This window comes from Fukomys damarensis, unplaced genomic scaffold (assembly GCF_012274545.1).
Source record: "Fukomys damarensis isolate Sample0158 unplaced genomic scaffold, DMR_v1.0_HiC HiC_scaffold_16, whole genome shotgun sequence".
Lineage (NCBI taxonomy): Eukaryota > Metazoa > Chordata > Mammalia > Rodentia > Bathyergidae > Fukomys > Fukomys damarensis.
The window spans coordinates 27,196,243-27,216,448 of NW_022900928.1; the positions used below are offsets into that span (position 1 = coordinate 27,196,243).

At 36.3% G+C, this 20,206-nt stretch overlaps 1 protein-coding gene across 2 annotated transcripts in view; it reads right to left on the minus strand.

The window, feature by feature from the left end:
• Nucleotides 1–2,239: 2,239 nt before the first annotated feature.
• The window catches only part of Rab6a (RAB6A, member RAS oncogene family), a 69,925-nt gene continuing 51,958 nt past the window's right edge, over nt 2,240–20,206 (minus strand). For both annotated transcript variants that reach the window (XM_010603258.2, XM_019204401.1), the window contains exons 6-8: nt 11,503–11,596; nt 6,299–6,365; nt 2,240–4,808 (exon numbers count right to left, since the gene is read on the minus strand). In XM_010603258.2, the coding sequence (XP_010601560.1) occupies nt 4,744–4,808; nt 6,299–6,365; nt 11,503–11,596 (226 nt within the window). In that variant the 3' untranslated portion in view covers nt 2,240–4,743. The remainder of the gene's footprint in view (nt 4,809–6,298; nt 6,366–11,502; nt 11,597–20,206) is intronic.

Here is a 20,206-nt window from a genome sequence, read left to right on the forward strand (position 1 = left end):
GATTACAGTTGTTCCAACTCTAAGACAAGGAAACCCACTCTGCCATTTATGTGTTCAATTATTATATTTTCACATTGTTTTGGTTATCTTGTAATTATTATTATTTTGTACCGGGGATCAAACTCAGGACTTTGCACATGAGTCAGGCAAATAAATGGAAGCCACTGAGCTAAATCTCCAGCCCTTAATATTTTTTTTTCTTGACAGTGTCTAGCTATGTATTTCAGGCTGGCCTCAAACTCACAGTGATCCTCCTGCCTCAGCCTCCCCAATGCTGGGATCACAGATGTGCACTACCACACCTGGCTTTATCTTTGATTATTCTTGTTCCATATTGTTATTGTTTTCTCCTGTGTCCTTAGTATTTATTATGCCATCTTTTTTATTTATTTATTTATTTTTGGTACTGTGGATGAAACTTTGTACCTTGCACTTGCGAGGTAAGTGGCAGTACACAGAGCTAAATCCCCAGCCCTATTATGCCATCTTTAAATTACTGGCTGTCTTTCTGAAAGTATTTCTGCTTCAGAAGGTGTATTCACTTTTCCTTTTGAGGCAGTTTTCAGGTATACCCCTACACTGGCATATGAGTTTAAAATTCCCCTGGGATCTAAGCTGTAAGTCTGGGAAGGTACACAGGATAACAGCCAAAGACTACACCAACAACTTGAGGGGAGATGACAAACTGGAGTGAAGAGTCCCAGGAACCATAAATCTATATGCTTGTAGCCCCATTCAGTGTCATCTTCTAAGACTGTATCTTATTCCAAAGCTCTACCATTATTCTCGTCAACTCACTAGACAGTTGCACTGACCTAAACTTATCCCTGTGGACACTTGTACCAGGATTCTGGTATGTGGCCTTCATTTCTATAGTATGGATGTCAGCTGTGCTTGCCCAATGGCAAGTGTTCTCCTTTTTTCTGTAAAGGTCAGACATTAATTATTTTTGGCTTTTCAGGCCATCACATCTATTTCAACTACTCAACTCTAGTCTTTGTAGTTCAAAATATGGCTGATCTCCAATAAAACAATTCTGAAAACAGGGACATGGTACCTCAGTTCATAAACTCAATTCTCTCCATGATTCTGGTGGAACTAGATGAGAACCGAATAAATTTTATCCATAAAGTCAACACTGAACCTAACCATTGAATCTGATTCAGTTCTTGTCCAACTTGCTTTGCAACCAGAATCATGGAATTAAGTTTGTGAACTGAGGTACTACTGTAGCAGGCTATATTTGGTCTAAGGGCCACAGTTTTCCACCCCTGTCTCAAGGCAAAGGTATGGTTAGAAGCGATGAGGCAAAAAACAGAACTTAAACTTGTCATGGTGGAATATACCTGAAATCCAAGCACTTTAGGAAGTTGAGGCAGAAGGACTGAGTTCAAGCCCAACCTGGGCAACTTAGCAAGACCTTGTCACAAAAACCAACTAACCTGGTGGGTAGGGAGGGTGTTGCTCAGTGTAAGGCCCTAAGTTTAATCCCCACTATCTCACACACACACACACACACACACACACACACACAGACATACACAAAACTTTTCTTAATAAGTAATTCTCACAGGGGGACAATTTTTATCATTGTACAAACATCACAGAGTATACTTAACACAAAACTAGATGGTATAGCCTACTAAACATATAGCTGTATGGTATATATGTATGCTGCCATCTATTTCTCCTAGAGCAGTGATGGCAAATGTTTTAGAGACCAAGTGCCCAAACTACAATCTCAAACCAACTTATTTATCACAAAGTGTCAATACTGCAATTAAATCTGAAAACTGAGGTTTTAGTTGAGAAAAAAACCACTCATGCACTTGGCTTGCACGCCAAAAAAGAGGGCTGTGTGTATCCACTGTGGCATAAATGCCATAGGTTTGCCACTGCCACCCTAGAACCACATGGATAGAATGGTATAAAATTTAATCAAACACAAGAATATACAACCATGAGATGCGATAAACATGGGCCGTATGAGGTTGCTGCTGGAGTAACATGTCAGTTTCACAGTAACCTTTTTATTTTTAATAAGTAGGGATACACTCCAAAAATAATGATAAAGGTATAGTAAATAAGCAAGCAATGTGGTAAATCAAGTATTATGCACTGTACATAGTTGTGCTGTACTTTTATATTATGGAAGCCTAGCAAGTTTGTTCACACCAGCATTACCACAGATAAGTAAAGGATGTGTTGTTGGGTTACAATGTTATGGCATCACTTGCTGAGTTTTTTTTTTTTTTTTAGCTGTTACAATCAGATGAGAACACCATCATATATATGGTCTATGATCAACAAAAATGTCAGTATGTGGCTCATGACTGAATATTCTATTACTTCCTCTACCAGGCTGTTCAAGTTTCAGCCACTCTTCTCTTCTCCCAATAAGTGAAAAAAGTCTTCTAACTCAGCAGGGTTTTTTTTAAAACATCTGTTCATGTTTGTTATTTTTCTAAGTTCCATGTTCTCTTTGTAGTTCTACAGACGAAGGAAGAAGAATATGCTAATTCAACACCTTGGCAGGAAATGGAACCAAAATCAGTAACTGTTTTCTTTCATGTTTTATTTATATATTTTTGTCAGCAAAACTGTGTTTCTTTAATCTGGACTATGAACACACTTCACTGCTTCCATCGAGGAACCCCAAGCCAAACTAAAAAGGCCAATATTAAAAGAAGCATACTGGTTACTTTAAGAAACATAAAAAGAATCAGATGCAATAGTGCAGGAAGACGATCACATCCTTTTCAGAAATCACAACTTCTTCCAAATAAAGAATGTGATTCATTTGCCATATTGAATCAGTATTTATTTCAGGACATGCCATGTCAAAATAAAACAAAAGAGTCAATCCTTGCTTTTAACAATAATATTGTATTATAAAAGCACTTTACAACTCCACCCCATCTTTGAGTATAAGTTACAGGTATGTGGGCTAATGATTATCTGAAAGCCTTTTTCTCTCTTCAGATCCATAATCCAAGTGCTCTCTGAATATTACATGGTGACAACAGCGAAAGGTGGAGGAGGAAGAAGAGAAATAAGTAAGATTTCCCCAGTTAAGGGTTCTGTTGCAATGAGGACATGAGGAAGTATGAAGTTATTTCTGCTGTCTTTTCATCTTTACACTGTGTTAAGTAATGCTTACGACATAAATTCAGCAGGCTTTTTCTGAGCTTTAACTCGAGAAATTTTCTCCCTGCAAACAATGTATTTACAAATGTGTTTATTAACTTACACAGCAATCTCACAATAACTAGTAAAGATTAAAAGGGTGCACTCCTAGTATATTTGTTTGCAGTATTTTAAGGGAGATACATATTGCCATGGTGATGAAGCTCTAAACAGAGTCAACAAAACATCTAAAATTTGAGTTTAACAAAAAGCAAAGAAATAAATATCACCAAAAACAAGATTAATTGTAGCTTAAATATAAAACTAAATCGCTAATTAACCAAACTATACATATCTAATAAAAAGCAAAACCAGCCTGAAAGACCCAAAATTTAAAAAATGCTAAAAAATAAGGCATAAATCTGAATAATATTGACTTATATTTCCTTTTCCTTATATTTCTTTCCTTTTCCTCTTCAATACTTGCTTTTCCTGATCTCCCTCTGTAGTGATGGCAAATCTTTTAGAGTTTTCAATGATATGAACAGCCTGCTGCAGCATGTGTACCATAAGTTCACCACCACTCTAGGGGCTTATTTCCATCTTCAATTTGATCTCAAATGTCCAAAGCAAGAGTATTTGCTATTTTACAAAGGTTCTATGTTGGTAAGCTCTATATATCATTTTTTAAAGCTATAATAGTTTTGACTGTGGTGCCAAATTTAAACTCTTCCATTAGTTCTTCTTAAAGAATTTGACTTTTCCAAGGTATTCCTTGCACAGCATTTAAAAGAAGAAAAAAGAAAAGTAAATATAAGCAAAATTTATTGCTCAATAAGATTAAAAAAACAGAATAACTGCACAATCTTAAAATCTTGGGAGAAATAGTTCATTAGAACTTAATGATTTTATCATGAAGAATTAACTGGTTACTTCTGTCTCCCAGATTCTAATAAAGTACATGTGAAAGGGTCATTTGTTTTGGTCAGAAATACATTTTTATACTCTACTTGTGAGTACTCAGTATGTTCACGAGGACTCATTTTCAAGATACAGCATAACCCTTTCCTCATTCAGGCACTGCCCACCATGATAGCTAAGTTTTGATTCAAAGAAGGCTAAGTAATTTATATCAGTGCTCAAGAATATTTTTGGACATCTTGGCCTATTGCTACTTGCCACTTTATTTTGTGGTAGGGTAGGAATAGGAAATGAGGGTAAGGAAGAAGTGAGAAAAGTAGTAAGAGACCAAACAGGTAGGCAAAAGCTGTGAATATACTGCACCTTAACCAAGCCACACATACTGCCAACATTTCCATCATTTTAAAGTATGTTATCGTAACATTAAAAAAGGAAAAATGTTAAGAAAATGTATCTAATCTTCAGTTATCACTGGAATCTTTTGGCTTTTTGTAAAATATAAATAATGAAGACACTGACTTTTTTGTGCTTGTGAAGCTAATAGATCATCTCCACGAGACAGGCAGCAATGATGAATTGCAATATGTTATTATTGAAGGGAAAAGGTTCAAGCCAATATTCACACAGCAGTCAATGAAAGAGTACAGGGGCCAAAGCAGTGAGCTTCTGGAGAAGGGCTGAAGATGCTATGGGGGATTAGCAGGAACAGCCTCCTTCAGTGACTGGTTGCTCTTGAGGCTTTTCCAGCTTTATGTCAATCACTGAAACAAAAGTTAAGGAGCCATGAACAAAGTACAATTCAGGTTCTGCTAAACTCTGTCAGCTCTGGAAAGCCTCTTATATTCCTATCAGACTTCAGAGCCTACATACTCACTGTTTTCTATGTAGCTACCTCACCTTACAAGATGCTCAAGTGGCATAAACTTGTATATACAACAAGGATCCAAATAAGATGTAAGCCCTATTCACGGCAATCTATTCTGAGGAAGTTATTCTACAGCATCAAAGAGACCATATGAAGACAATATTCTTTAGAGAATTATCTATAAAAAAGTTGACAATAGCCTACAAGAGTTCTAATAATGGGAAAACTTTAACAAATGATGGCACTTAAGCTCTATAGAATACATTATGCCAGTAAAAGTAATAAAACTCTGGAAATACAGTGGTGCTTTGGACCACAAACTTGATCCTTTTCACAATTCTGGTCACAAACCAAGTTGGCAGAGAATCAAATCAAATTTAATGGTTAGGTTCACTGTTGACCTTATAGGGAAATTGGATTCAGTTCTCATCCAGTTCAGTTTGCAACCAGAATAATGGAGAGAATTGAATTCATGAAACAAGTACCACTGTATAAAATATTTAGAAGTGAGAAAAGGTAAATATAAAGTATTACAAACTCTATGGCTCTCTGCAAATGGAAAAATGTTAGAAGGCAAATATAAAACAAAAGAACATCAAAACTCAAAATCCTTAGAAATAATTATTACATATGCCTCATTATGTACTGTTTCTGAAAGTGGAGGCCAAGATAATGCTCAATTCTTTCTTTCTTTTTTTTTTTTTTTTGAGACAGGGTCTCACTATGTAGTTGAGACTAACCTCCTGGAACTCACTATGTAGCCCAGGCTCGTCTCGAACTCATAGCGGTCCTCCTGCCTCACAGCCTCCTGAGTGCTGGGATTACAGGTGTGCACCACCACGCCCAGCTGATATTGCTCAATTGTGAGTTAGTTCTTTTACCTATGCCAAGAAAAAAGCTCAAATGTTAGAAAAAGTATGAAAAGAAAATATGACATACTGTGGGGGAAAAGCCTAGAGCTAATAGGATTCTGAAGGAAGTAGCAGAAGACTGGGACTTCTCAGTTTCCTAGTCATTAAAAAACAAGCAAGCAGGATGGGCGTGTTGGTGCACGCATGTAATCCCAGCACTTGGGAGGCTGAGGCAGGAGGATCGCTATGAGTTTGAGACCAGCCTGGGTTCCAGAGCAGTCTGAACTACATAGTGACCATCTCAAAAAAACAAACAAAAAACCAAAAAGCAAGCAGTCTGACTACATTGAATAGCAGGCTGCAAAGAGTGCACTTGGGTAAGATCTCATTTGTTACCAAAACCTCTGCTTTTCTGTGTACCTAAGCCATCAATTCCTGGCTGTAAAAGAAAATGACACAATATTCCTCAGCCAACTAAATAGGGCTCTAAAGACTTGTATTAACAATAAATTTTCTGAAGAAATAAAAAGGATACTGTCTTCTCTGCTTCTGTCCTGTGTGCTTTCCATTCCAGGCAAAGCTGCTGCTACACGCCGGAAGAGCTGTGGAGAGATACGGCATGAAGGTGAATGACCATTGGGCAAAGAGTTAGAGATACGGTTTTTGGGGTTACTCCTTAGACTTTAACATCATTAAGGTATATTAAAATATGTATTCACTTTATAAGTGAGTATCATGAAAAGCACACCAAATATAAAGAATGAATACAGATATGACTTCTGCTTTCCAACTGGTAAGACAAGACCTGAACAGTCAGCAATGAAATAAGCAGCAAATATGTCACTTGAATCATAAAAATGAAGCACTACAGAAACTGAGAAAGGACCGATAGTTCATTTAGTAAAACAGTACAGTAGCATTTCTATCTTTCATAAAGGACTAGGCTTCAGTGTATTATATACAGTGAAAAGCAGTCTAGTCAGTTATCCTTGATAATTACTTAGAAAAGCACTGTGTTAGCAATCAGCAAAAGACCTCTCAAGCCCAACACAGCTGGCCTTTTCTCTACCATCTTAGCAAGTAGTTGTGTGTTTGAGGTACGATGTTATAAAAAATACCTTCAACAGGAGAAATACCCAATCCTGGTGAGGTATTTGAGGCATGTGGGAACAGACAGTGACTTAAGGAACAAAAGATTTATACCTCTTATAATGTGCTCAGTCATAGACATAAACTCTTTAAATACAATCAACGATTTCTCTCTTAGCATATAGTGTAGAACTGCACAAGTTAAATGCTTATGTAATGAAGTAACTGCTAACTTAACGCAGTATTCTCAGGCTCTTCAGGGATACAGAAACAAAGAAAACGGTTTTCAAATTTAAGAGCTCTCAATCAGGCAAAGGAGATAGACTCAAACAATTCCTTATGTCACAATGTGATGAGTTACTATGAAACAAGGAAGTAGAAAATATGAGAATATAGATGTAAGAAAACCTCAGGAGAGAGGGAAAAATCTTTAGGAGGTGATGTCCTTATTGGGATTTACAGTCAGTTTAAAATATGTGGCTGAAAATCATACTGCATAAAATATTCCATTAATGTTGCTTAAATTGAGAAAGAACACAATGAATGTAAAACCGGAGATAAGGAACTAGAACTGTATGCAATATTTCACAAAAGATGTATACAAATGCAGCCCAGGCAGTGGTTCTGCCACCTGCCTCACAAGAGCAAGGTCCCAAGTTCAATCCCCAGAACCAAAAAAAAAAAGAAAGAAAAAAGAAGAAAAGTATACAGATGGAGCAAATTATAAAATTTTGATTTGTAGAACGGTAGCCAGCAGGCATAAGACTCGAAAAAAACTGTAATTTTTGACATGTGCCAATGTTAGCCTCAATACTTAACCCAAATCAATTATTAGATCTGCATTATAGAATGCTTACCTTAACATTATTTCTGGTATACCAGATACTGTACATAGTCAAAGATCATATAGCTTTTATAAATTACCAGAATTGCAAAACCAATATAATGTTAATTATAAAAGGTGGGTCAATTAGGATTAATGTAAGAATATCCAGATTCAAATATACACATTCTAGGGCCTGGGATTTAGCTCAGTGGTTTCACCACCTGCCTTGCAAACACAAGGTCCTGAGTTTAATCCCCATTACCAGAAAAAAAAAAAAAAAAAAAATCTAGACATAAGACTAAATGCCAAGGAAAATATACTTTATAGAAAAAGCAAGTCCAGGCATGGTGGTACACCCCTGAAATTCTAGCACTTCAGAGGCTGAGGCAGGAGGATCATCGTGAGTTTGATGCCAGTTTGGACTACATGGCAAGACAATCTAAAACAAAAACAGGCTGGGGAACTGGGGATTTAGCTCAGTTCCACCAATGCCTGCCTTAAGCACAAGGTCCCAAGTTCCATCGCCACTATGAGAAAGAAAAAAAAAAGGCCAAAAAAAAGTTTTCCTGGGCCCCGGATTTAGCTCAATAGTACTGCCGTCTGCCTGAAAAGTACAAGGGCCCAAGTTCAATTCCTGGTACCAAAAAAAGAAAAGAAAAGAAGCCAGGCATGGTGGCAAATGCCTGTAATCCCAGCATTCGGGAGGCTGAGGCAGGAGGATCGCTGTGAGTTCAAGACCAGCCTGGGCTACATAGTGAGTTCCAGGTCAGTTTCTCTCAATTACATAGTGAGATCCTGTCTCAAAAAACCCATAAAACCCAAACAACAACAACCACAAAAAAAAAAAAAAAGGAAAAAAAAGTTCCCATTAACATTAGATAAAAAAAAAAAAAACTACTATGTAGCACTGCAAACAGTAAACAGTAGCAGCAGTATTATGACTGACAATGGGGTTCCTCTATCAGTGTTACTAGAATTAAGTTTTAAATTTATTTCTATATCCCAGAAATTCATTTTATCTAGTGATACTTAGTTTTGGCCTCAATTATTTTAACACTGACCATCTAGCCAAAATGTCTGTTCAGCACATTTCTGATTGTAGGAGAGATGAGGGCAAGGCTAAAGAGGTGGCATTTTTGAAAAAAAATTCAAGGAATAGACAACCCATAAAAATAGTGTAACATACAGTTACTACTTCAAATCTGCAAGTCATTTTCCCATATGACAGAAATATATGCATTCTATATAACTGATCAATAACAGGTGCAAGGGGAAGATTTTAACCTATTACTTTAAATGTACTTATTAACATAAGATTTGAATACTTTTTTTGTTTCATTCTTTAATTTGGTGGTTCCAGGACTTTTGCTTCCTTAATGAATTACATAAACTAACAAAAAACAGTCTCTAAATATTGAAATAAAATCTTAACTAATGAACTGTGGTACTGCCTATAAAATGAAAAATATGACTGATTTTTTTGAGTTAAGAAGGAAGCTACAGCTGGGTGTGGTAGTGCACTTCTGTAAGCCCAGCACTTGGGAGGCTGAGGCAGGCAGTTGCCATGTTGTTTGAGGCCAACCTGAACTACATAACAAGTCTAAAAAACAAAACATCAATCAAACGTGTGTGTGTGTGTGTGTGTGTGTGTGTGTGTGTATGATACTAAATTCAAGTCTCAATAGAATAAGGCACTTCAACAAAATCAGATTTTAGACATATATTGATAAGAAAAAACAATAATAAATGGGGTTTAAAGACTGTTTTGTAAAAAAAAAAAAAAAAATCTCCTTACCACTGATAGCTATATCTATCTGTATTGATCAGGTTTTGAGAAAAAAAGATGTGCCTACTGATGAAAATGTTCTACAAATGGACTGTAGTGATGGCTGTACAATTCTATAAATTTACTAAAATAACCGAATCACAAATTTAAAATAAGTGAGTTTTATGGTATAAGTTTAGTATTCCTTTATTTGAAATTCTCAGGACTAGAAGAGTTTCAGATTTTAGAATATTTGCATGTACATGATATATCTTGAGGATGGGACACAAGTCTAAACATGAAATTCATTCATGTTTCATATACTCCTTAAATGCATACATAGCCTGAAAGTAATTTAATGCTGTATTTTTAGTGCAACTATGTTTTGATTCAACCTGTCACATGAAGTCAAGTGTAGAATTTTCTACTTGTGGCTTGGAGTAGTTGATCAAAATATTTTGAATTCTGGAGAATTTCAGATTAGCATCTTTTTGGTTTTGTTTTCAGAAAGGTTTTACTACATAGTTCAGGCTGGCCTTGAACTCCCTATGAGTCCAGGCTGGCCTAGAACTCATGGCGAGCCTCCTGACTCAGCTTCCTGAGTGTTAGGATTACAGGCATGCTCCATTATGCCTGGCCAGGGTATACAAACTTTTGCTTCAATAGAGCTGTGCTTATAAAATAATAAATGACATGGTCTTTTACAACATCCTACTATTATCTAAATTTTGCAAGCAACTAAACATCATTAAGATAGTGGCCACCAGCAGTGCTATGTGCTAACTAGTTCTAGAGCTTCCAAACCTATAAGACTACTTAAGGTGAGAACTAAGGGGACCACAACAATACCTTCTTTAGGTAATAATACAGAACCAAAAAAAGATATCCTGTAGCAGTACATAAAAACAAGCTCATACTCATATCAAAATCTCCAGGAGGCGGAGATTTAGCTCAGTGGTGCCAGCGCCTGCCTTGCAAGTGCAAGGTTCCAAGTTTGATCCTTGGTACCAAAAAAAAAAAGTCTTCAGTAGAGAAAGCCACGTAAAGCTACCCACTGTTTTATCTTAGAATAGTGATATATGGTAATACTGCTGTAGATTATATTATTTAAAATCTGGAATTGTCTGTGGCTCTGATAGATTCAGCTACTTAACATTTACCATATTCCATTCATATTGTTAGGTTCTGGGAAACAAAGATATTTTGATGAAAGACAGATATTTTCAATATACTGTGGTAAGTTTAGTAACAGTGGTTTCATAGGAGTCAGAGGCATATGAAAACACAGAAGGGAGTCATTTATCACAGCTACAAGGTAGGGTGGGAAATGTCAGAAGATATAGGGCATCCTCCCTGCCTTAATGATTCAAGGCAAAGATGGATAGCAATGTGGCAAAAATGAGAACAATGTAGAGAAATTTTCACAAAGCTCTATTTAATTTGAAAGATTTTACTTTAACCTTCTATTGATTTATTTCAATTGAAAAAATTTGTCTGTCCTACAATCTGAGGCCATCACTGTACATGAATTAATAAGCCCTGCTGGATTAAGCATGAGAGTTTGGGGCTGACCCATCTTGTGGAAAACAGTTTGGTAACATGAAGTCTCCCCTTTTTCCTGCTCTCTTCCCCCTAAAGAACTCCTGCTCCAAACTATTTAAAGACCAGCAGTTCATTAAGGATAATTAGGAATAAAATAACCAAAATGTATTTTCATAATAAGCAAAACATTCACTACTGAAAAAAAAATTTGCTTTCATTTATCACAGTCTTAAAGTAGGGATGTACTGAAAATATAGTAAGTTTAAAATTTTGCAATCATAGGCCTGACAATGATAATGAAATAATTACCCTGGGCACAATCTGAGAAGTTTGGCAAGTCTTTCTTTTTCCCAAAATTATGGCACATTTATTTTTCATTATTTGAAAATACGTTGTTAGTTCATAAGGCCTGCTATTGCTACCTAAAAGCCAAACTTACACTAGAGAATAGAATACTCACAATTTTTTCATGTTTTCTTAATTTAGTAACATTAACTCATACTCAAAGGACACTTACCTGCTTTACATTGTAGCCTGCTTTTGCACTGGTTTCAATAAACATAACATTCAGCTCTTTGGCTTTTCTCTCTCCTTCCTCAATTGACACCTGCCTGTAGAAAAATTTTTAAAAAGATAAACAAATTCTTACTTTCAAAAGATGCTATTATAAAGGTTATAAACAAAGCTCTGAAAATAACGATATAGATGCTTGTTACACAGGCAAGAAAATTTATTAATCTGCAAGCACACTTAAAATTTGTACACTTCTTTAAGTTTACTTGACTGCAAACAAATAAAACCCTCACAAAACCAAAACTTAATAGCCTGTTTCTTTCCCTTTCAAAGCCAGGCATAGTGGCGCACACCTGTAATCCCAGTACTCGGGAGACCAAGGCAGGAGGATCACAATATCAAAATAAGCCTGGGCTGCAGAGTGAGTTCAAGGCCAACCAGGATTATATAAGTGAGATGCTATCTCAGAAAACCAAAATAAATAAAAATTTTCAAGCTATTGCAAATGGCATTATTTTCCTGATTTTTGGTAGGTTTATTACTGGGTGTGCAGGAACACTGGCAATTTTTTTTGAGACAACTGTCTCATGCAGTTCAGGCTGGCCTTGAAATCATAGTGATTCTCCTGCCTCAGCCTCCCAAGGGCTGGAATTACAGGTGTGCGCTACCATACCCAGCACTGGTGATTTTTGTGTCTTGGTTTTGTATCCTGCTACTTTACTGGATTTGTCTATTAGTTCTAACTGTTTTGGTGGAGTTGTTTGAATCTTTTAAATATAAAAGGATCATTCCATCTGCCAATAATGAGTTTGACTTCTTTTCCTCTATGCATCACTTTATTTCTCTTCCCTGATTGCTCTGGCTAAAGTTCCAAGCACTACAATTAATAAGAGTGATAAAAGTGGACACCCTTGTCTTGCTCCTGATTTTAGAAAAATTGCTTTCAGGTTTTCCCCATTTAGTGTGGACATGCTGGCAGTAGGTTTGTCATGAATGACTTTCACCAGTTTGAGATAAAAACTTTTATATTGATTTTCATCATTTTAAAAAAAATCATAAATGGATGCTAAATTTTGTCAAAGGCTTAGTCAAGTGGTCCACAAGTGAGCTACATCCCCAGCTTTTTTATCTTATTTTCAGACAGTGTCTCACTAGGTTGCCTAGGTTAGATTTGAACTTACGATCCTGCCTCAGCCTTCCAAGTAGCTAGAATTATAGCTATGTACCATAGTGCCTGGCTGAATTACACTTTTTTTTTTGGTACCGGGGATCAAACTCAGGACCTTGCACTTGCGAGGCAGGCAGTGCCTCTGAAATAAATTCCCAGCCCTAAACTACGTTTTTAAAGAGAAACTTTCTCAACTATTCAGTTATCCTGAGGTACTCATGAGAGAGGGTTGGGAGGATGAAAGAACAAATGTTCAAATCAGTCTCCAGTATTTTCCAAAAATAACCAATTAGTTTCCTCTGGAAGTATATCATTGTGACTCATGTGTTTAAACATTCTGCAGTAAATTATTCATTCTCAGATTTTCATATCTTTGACCAGAAGAGCTTCTTTGAATTTTGAAGTGTGACACAACCCCCATGATATCTTTAATAGCTTCCTTGTTTACATATGATCAGCATATTACAGTTTTTTGCTTTTTGTTTTTTGTTGTTTTTTTTTTTTTGAGACAGGGTCTATGTAGTTGAGACTGACCTGGAACTCACTAGTAGCCCAGGCTGGTTTCGAACTCACCGAGGTCCTCCTGCCTCAGCCTTCCAAGTGCTGGGATTACAGGTGTGCACCACCACGCCCGGCCTTAGTTTTTTAAAAACATTTTCTAATCCACAGTCCCCATTTATCACTTCTTCTAGTAGCCTTGGTTCCTTTAGAGAGAAATGTTATTTAAACTGCCCTGGTTCCATTAAGAGAGAAATGTTATTCAGGTATGATAGTCCAGAGTAGCGGCAGCAAACACATTCTGCAGCAGGCTGTATCATTGAAAAGGTTTGCCATCATGAGTCTAGAATTTATTCTTCCTGGTTTAGGTCTTTAATAGATTATACTAGATAATAAATTTATTAATACTCAAAAATGAATTATGTAAATATCTGCTACTGACAGAGTTACAAGTTTTTTTAGCTTTACTGTATCATATAGTGGACCCTTGAGTTACAACTGACCCCTCATATGAACAATTTGGGTTATGTCCAGAATTTGCTTTAACTTATGACCAAATTCTTGAGTTACCCGAATTCTAGTCTATCCTGTGTGGGGTTAATTGAGAAATCTTGGGCCAATGTCTAAGGACACTGAGATCTGCCTGGAATAAAGTGTGACTTAAAATTATACTGGAGGGACTTTGAAGGCTGTGTAGAGGAGGCTGAACCTTCAACTGACTCTGTGGTTGATGATATTGTCACCACAGCAGAGTCCACAGGACTGCAGGTACACAGTAGTGATGTTGAAGAACTGTTGGAGGAATACTGAGCTTCAGCAACTTCTGGCTCAGCAACAGAGAATGGCAACTGAGGAGCTTTCTGAAAAGGAAGGGGAGTATTAAAATGACTACAGCAAGGTTTCTTCTGAAATAAAGGAAATCCTAAAAAAATGGACAGAGTTACAAACATTTGGAGAGAAGAACCATCCAGACAGAGAAAAGGCCAATTGTTGCATTCACTTGCTTAATGACAATGTCATGTCACAATACAGAACAGGGTTAAAGAAAGACAGAAACAGACAATGTAGACTAGTTTTTAGTTCTGAAAAGGCTGAAACCTAGTGAGCCACAAGCAGGCCCTAATGGGCTACAGACTCTCTCATGAAGAAAAAGGACACCAGAGAGCCAGATTCTGATGTTCTTATGGAAGCTTTCCAAACAATAACCACCTTCCATTTCATCCTCCCTTCCTGTCCTGTAAGCCAAAGATGCAAACTTGAATGGTGAGTACAGTACGAAATTATTGTTTCTGATAAACTAGGCATATTTTATAACTTTTTGGTGAATATACTAAGAAAATTATTGGTGTTTCTGATAAATAATGCACATTATACAACCCTTTTTTATTATGAAAAGGTTAAGGAGTGTTTTGAGAGGTCTGGAATGCATTATGGCTATTTCCATTATTTCTTATGGGAAAATTATCTTGACTTACAACCAACCCTTGCTAATGTTCTATGCAGAGTGCACACAATCATTTGGGAAGAAACAACAGTCAACATTATCACCAACTTGTTTACTGAAAACAGTTAAGTTTTTTTTGTAGTTCTTTTTACTCTGAATCAGAGTACTATGTTTTAGGTTATTCTGAATAATTGTCCCACTTACATTTTTACTAATCTTTAATTTTATTTTTATTGAATTTCATTTAAAAATTGTATTAACATATTCCAAAGTCAAATATACAAAGCAAGTTAATTTCAAATAAGTCTAGCTTTAATTTGTCATTCAACCTTATTTGCCCTAACCCCCATACATAGGTAAGTATATTCTTTTTTTTTTTTTAATTTGGGAGTTGAACCCAGGGCCTCATGCATGCTATGTAAGCACTCTACCATTGAACAACATCCCTAGCATAGTAAACATTTCCTTCAAACCCATGATCTAAACTGGGTGTGGTAGTGAACATTGGTAATCTCAGCACTCGAAAGGTAAGAGGATTGCAGCAAATTCAAGTCCAGCATAGGCTACATATATACTAAGTTCAAGGCCAGCCTGAAGCACATAGCAAGATCCTACCTCAAAATAAACATAGTTCCCAAAACATGAAAATCCTACAATTTGTTTTTCCATTTGTTACAATAATATATATATACATGCGACTTTCCCTCTTTCACAAAGTGTAGCACATTACACACTACTTCACCTTCTCCCTTTCACCTCCACTACATACTGGAGATTCACATTGTTTTTTATGCATGTTAGGTACTACCAAAAACCAACCCTTATTGGGACTATGCCATTATACATTACCCCAACAATTTATTAAAGCACCTTTTCTTGTGGGCTAACAAAGGATTTCAATAATCTTGGAATTTTGTCATCTGAGAGGCAATGTTTCTCAGTGTAATTTTTAATTTAAATTTCAGTAAATTTCAAGAAAATTGAGAGCTAACTACTTTGACTGTATTTCCAGGACATTTTCCTATAGTGCTGTTTGTCATTCTTTTTAGAAAATCATTATCTTATTACGGATATTAGACTTTTAGGATAATTCATAAATACCTTTACCTAGACTGTCATTCGTTTTGCTGTGGTGTTTTATTATGTCATCAAATTTATTATTATGTCCCCTAACTTTGTGTCACAGTACTGCCATTTTGAAACACTAGAATCGTGTTAGTACTTATCTTGTTTTTACATTTAAATCCATGACCCCTTTGGAATTTGTCCTGAAAGAGTACGAAGCTTGACAATTTCATCTTTTTCTGTACATTAGTAATCTCAATTCATTAACTACTGTCCATATACATTTAAATGTTTCTAGACTTTGTACTGTTTCATTTCTCTGTATACTACCAAAGTACCCTACTGTTTTTTACTACAGAGGTTTTATAATACATTTAAATATCTGAAAGAGCTACGTGCTTCCAGGGCTCCCCCATTAAGGGTTTTAATGGCTATTCTGGTTCAAACAAATATAATAGTGTACTCTAGGAAAAAAAAAGCTGGTAGTATCTGTTTATTGGGATTTGTTAAATTAGAAATAAGGGGGGAAGCCAGGTGTGGTGGCACACATCTGTAATCCCAGCACTCGGTAGGCTGAGACAGGAGAATCGCTGTGAGTTCGAGACCAGCCTGGGCTACATAGTGAGTTCCAGGTCAGTCTCAACTACATAGTGAGACACTGTCTCAAAAAACCAAAAAATAAATAAAAATAAATAAATAAATAAGGGGGGAAAACCACACATACATTGTTCTCTTATCCAAGGGTATATGTTTCTATATATTCAAATCTACACTCTTTCCTTAAGAGTTTTACCATCATTATAGTGTAGATTTTTAGTATGTTGTAAAACAGATTCATCTTGTTCACTATTAGTTTTATAACTTCAGTGGGGAGAAAGGGCATTCTATCTTATAATTTTATTTATGTACTGGATTGCTTACTTATTTAGTGGTACTGAGGGTTGAACCTAAGGCGTTGGGCAAGACAGGCTATTGCTTTATCTCTAGGCTACATCCCCAGCCTAGGAGTTTCTATCTTGAACCTATTACAGTCAACATTTCAACCCCACTAGTCCAATGTTACTACTTTTCAGTATTACTAATTTCTTATTTCAATGGTTAGTTCTCAGTCTCCATTTTACTTTAAATATCCTTAAAACATTTTTTGGGGGGGCTGGAGATTTAGCTCAGTGGCACCAAGACTGCCTGGCAAGTGCAAGGTCCTGAGTTCAATTACTAGTACCCAAAAACCAAAAAACCAGTATTTATTTCCAATTGGCTGCAGAATACTTCATCTGACTGATTTTTCACCTACCTATCTAGCTAATTTCTCCTTATTTATTCTTCCAGTTCCTCACTTCCTTTATTTTATTTTACATCATCATCATCATAGACAGGGTTTCACTAAATAACACAGTTAATCATTGTCTTTTTCTTAAAACATTTTTTTTCAGGGCTGGAGATTTAGCTCAGTGGCACCACGCCTGCCTGGTAAGCACAAGGGCCTGAGTTTGATCCCCAGTACCAAAAACACAAACAAACAAAAACCATAATTCAGGCTGGCCTTGAACTCACTATGTAACCCAGGCTGACCTCAAACTTGCAGCAATCCTGTTACCTCAGCCTCCCAAGTGCTGAGATTACAGGCATGAACTACCATGCCAGGCTAAACTAAGTGTATTCTTAAATCAAGATTTTAAGTTTTTCTGACCCTTTTACCTCAAACCTCTTCGCTTCAGATAGTTACACAGCTAACTTTCCCTGTGACATAAAAGACTCCCTTACTTCCTTTGAATCATTACTCAAAAGTCACCTTCTCTGTAAGTCTTCCACTGAAAACTATCTAAAATTTCAAACCCATCCTTCATATTTCATCTCCCCTCTCTCCTTTATTTTCCCCTTAGCATGTGTCATTATCTAACATCCTATGTAGTTTACTCTTTTTTTTTGCTTGTTTTTGAGATGGAATCTGGCAATGCTGCCCAGGCTGGCCTCAAGTTCACGATCCTCCTGCTTCAGCCTGCCAGGTAACTGGGATTAAAGATGTGCACTACCATACCCCGTTTAATGACTTACTTAAATGTCTAGATCATTCTTTGGCATAAAAGCTTCTTAAAATTTGACTTTTAATCTTGTCTTTTTAGTGCACTATTCTATGGCAGAACAGCAACATCTGGAACATAAATAACACTCAATAAACACTTCTTGAATGAATGACCTCTAGTCTGTAAATCCTATACATGAATGATTCAGAAGAACTCCTTCCTGGCTTCAGAATTCTGACTATTTTCATTAGTGTAACTATAAGTCATCTTAATAAAATAATTGGTTTGGTATACTGATAGTCCTAATTGTGATTTTACTGTATTAGAGTCACCTAGATTATTTAAAATATATAATTACGGACCCCACATAGGACTCACTAAATAACAGTATGCAGAGGTTGAACCAAAAAACTTAAAAAATCAACCATGAGTCTTTTTTTTTTTTTTTTTTTGGTACCAGGGATCGAACTCAGGATTTTGTGCTGGCAAGGCAGGCGGCAGCACCACTGAGCTGAATCCCTGGCCCTCCATGGGTCTTTACAATAGCCATTCATTCATTCATTTATTGGAGACAGTGGCTCACTACATAGTCCAGCCTGGCCTTGGAACTCCCTACTATGTAGCACAGGCTGGCTTCGATCTTGTGCTCCTCCAGTCTCAGCTTTCTGACGGCTAGAATTACAAATGTGAGCCATGTGACTGCCACAAAAAATATTATTTTTTTTTAGTACTGGAGATTGAACTCAGGACCTTGTGTTTACAAAAGCAGGCATAGTACCACTGAGCTAAATCCCCGGTCCTACAAAAAATACTCTTAATGCTCCTATCTAAATGCTTCTCTGGGCATAACTGTAGGATACTAGAAGCAGACCTGAGTCATTGAATATTTTAAACTATTGTATCGTCAATTTGTTTCCTCTCAAAAGTATATTCCCCTACATTTTCAGTATACAAGAGATTTTACTTATTTAAACTTGACAACACTGTGTATTCCTCATCATATTCAGTCTAATAGGTGAATATAATCTTTATGTATTCAAAATTACCGATCTTTCCCTTTATGGCTTTAGGATTTCATCTCGTATTTAATTTATAAAAGGCCACCTTTTACCAAAGCATTTCCTGTTAACACTTTGTTAAACATTCATATCTTTCATTCAGAAACCACTTTAATGGAATGATCAACCTCTATGTCTTTTAAATGTGATTAAATTTTAAAAAATTGTGATTAGGTCAGAGGTGATACTCTAGCAAAAATTAATGAAAGATGGTAATTCTAGAGCAGCTGACAAATATTACCTTAAGAAAAATTATTGTAAATATAATTTATGTTCCTAGTATTTGTACACTTAATTAAAATATAAAACAATAAGAGCACAGATGTTTAAAGGATCCTCTGTTTTTTTGGGAGGAGCAGTACTAGGATAGGCTTCACACTGAGCTACAAACCAGTCCTTTTTGAGATACAGTCTCATTAAATTGCCCAGACCAGGCTCAAACTGGCAATCCTCCTGCCTCAGCTTTCTATAGTGCTGGGATTACAGCACTGTATCACTGTACCCAACTTCACAAGTCTTTAAACATTAGATTTCTTTTTTTTTTTGTACCAGGAATTGAACTCAGGACCTTGCACTTTGTCAGGCAGGCATGGCACCACCGAGCTAAAACCCTGGCTGAACATGAGATTTCACTGAAACATTGTAGTTAATATCACAAATTCATTAACCAAACCTTGTAATCCAGTTCATGAATAATTAAGTTACAAATAGTAAAATCTCCCACTATTAAGTGCTATGGCCAATGTTAATTAAAACAGAAAGTATAAACAGTAGATCACTGAAGAATGCTCAAAGTAGACATTAAAGCCATGGGTTCTACAAGGAATGTTAATACACTTTGCATCTTGTGACTTGAATACAGCCTTGCTCATTTAACTAAGGCATCACAATAAAGCTATACAGTTCAGACTGTAAGTATGGCTCCACCATACAATTTTTTAAAATACAAAAATACAGACCCCCCCCAAGAAAAAACCATCTTACACTACTGTACTACAAAAAATGTTTATAAGATTATAAAAATGTGTGTATTTAATAGTGATGATTTTTTTTGTTTTGTTTTGTACTGGGGATTGAACTCAGGACCTTGTGCTTATGAGGCAGGAGGTGGCACCACTGAGCTAAATCCTCAGCCCAATCATGAATAATTTTTTTTTTCTTTTTATTGAGGTTATTGGTACAATCTAGGTATACAATACAATTACATTCATCATTGGGATTCTGTACCTTTACATAATAGGTCTTGATTCTCATTTTTCCCCTTGTCCCTGCCCTCCCTTCACCCCCTCCTCCCCTTCCCATTTACAAACACTTCATTTCCATTTTTTCAGTTTCTCATATTTTTTTCCTCTCCCTTATTACCTTTCCCCCACCCTCCCCACTTTCCCTACACCTTTAGCCCTTTACTTCCTATTTCACATTATTAATTGTCTCATTAGGATCCTGTGTAC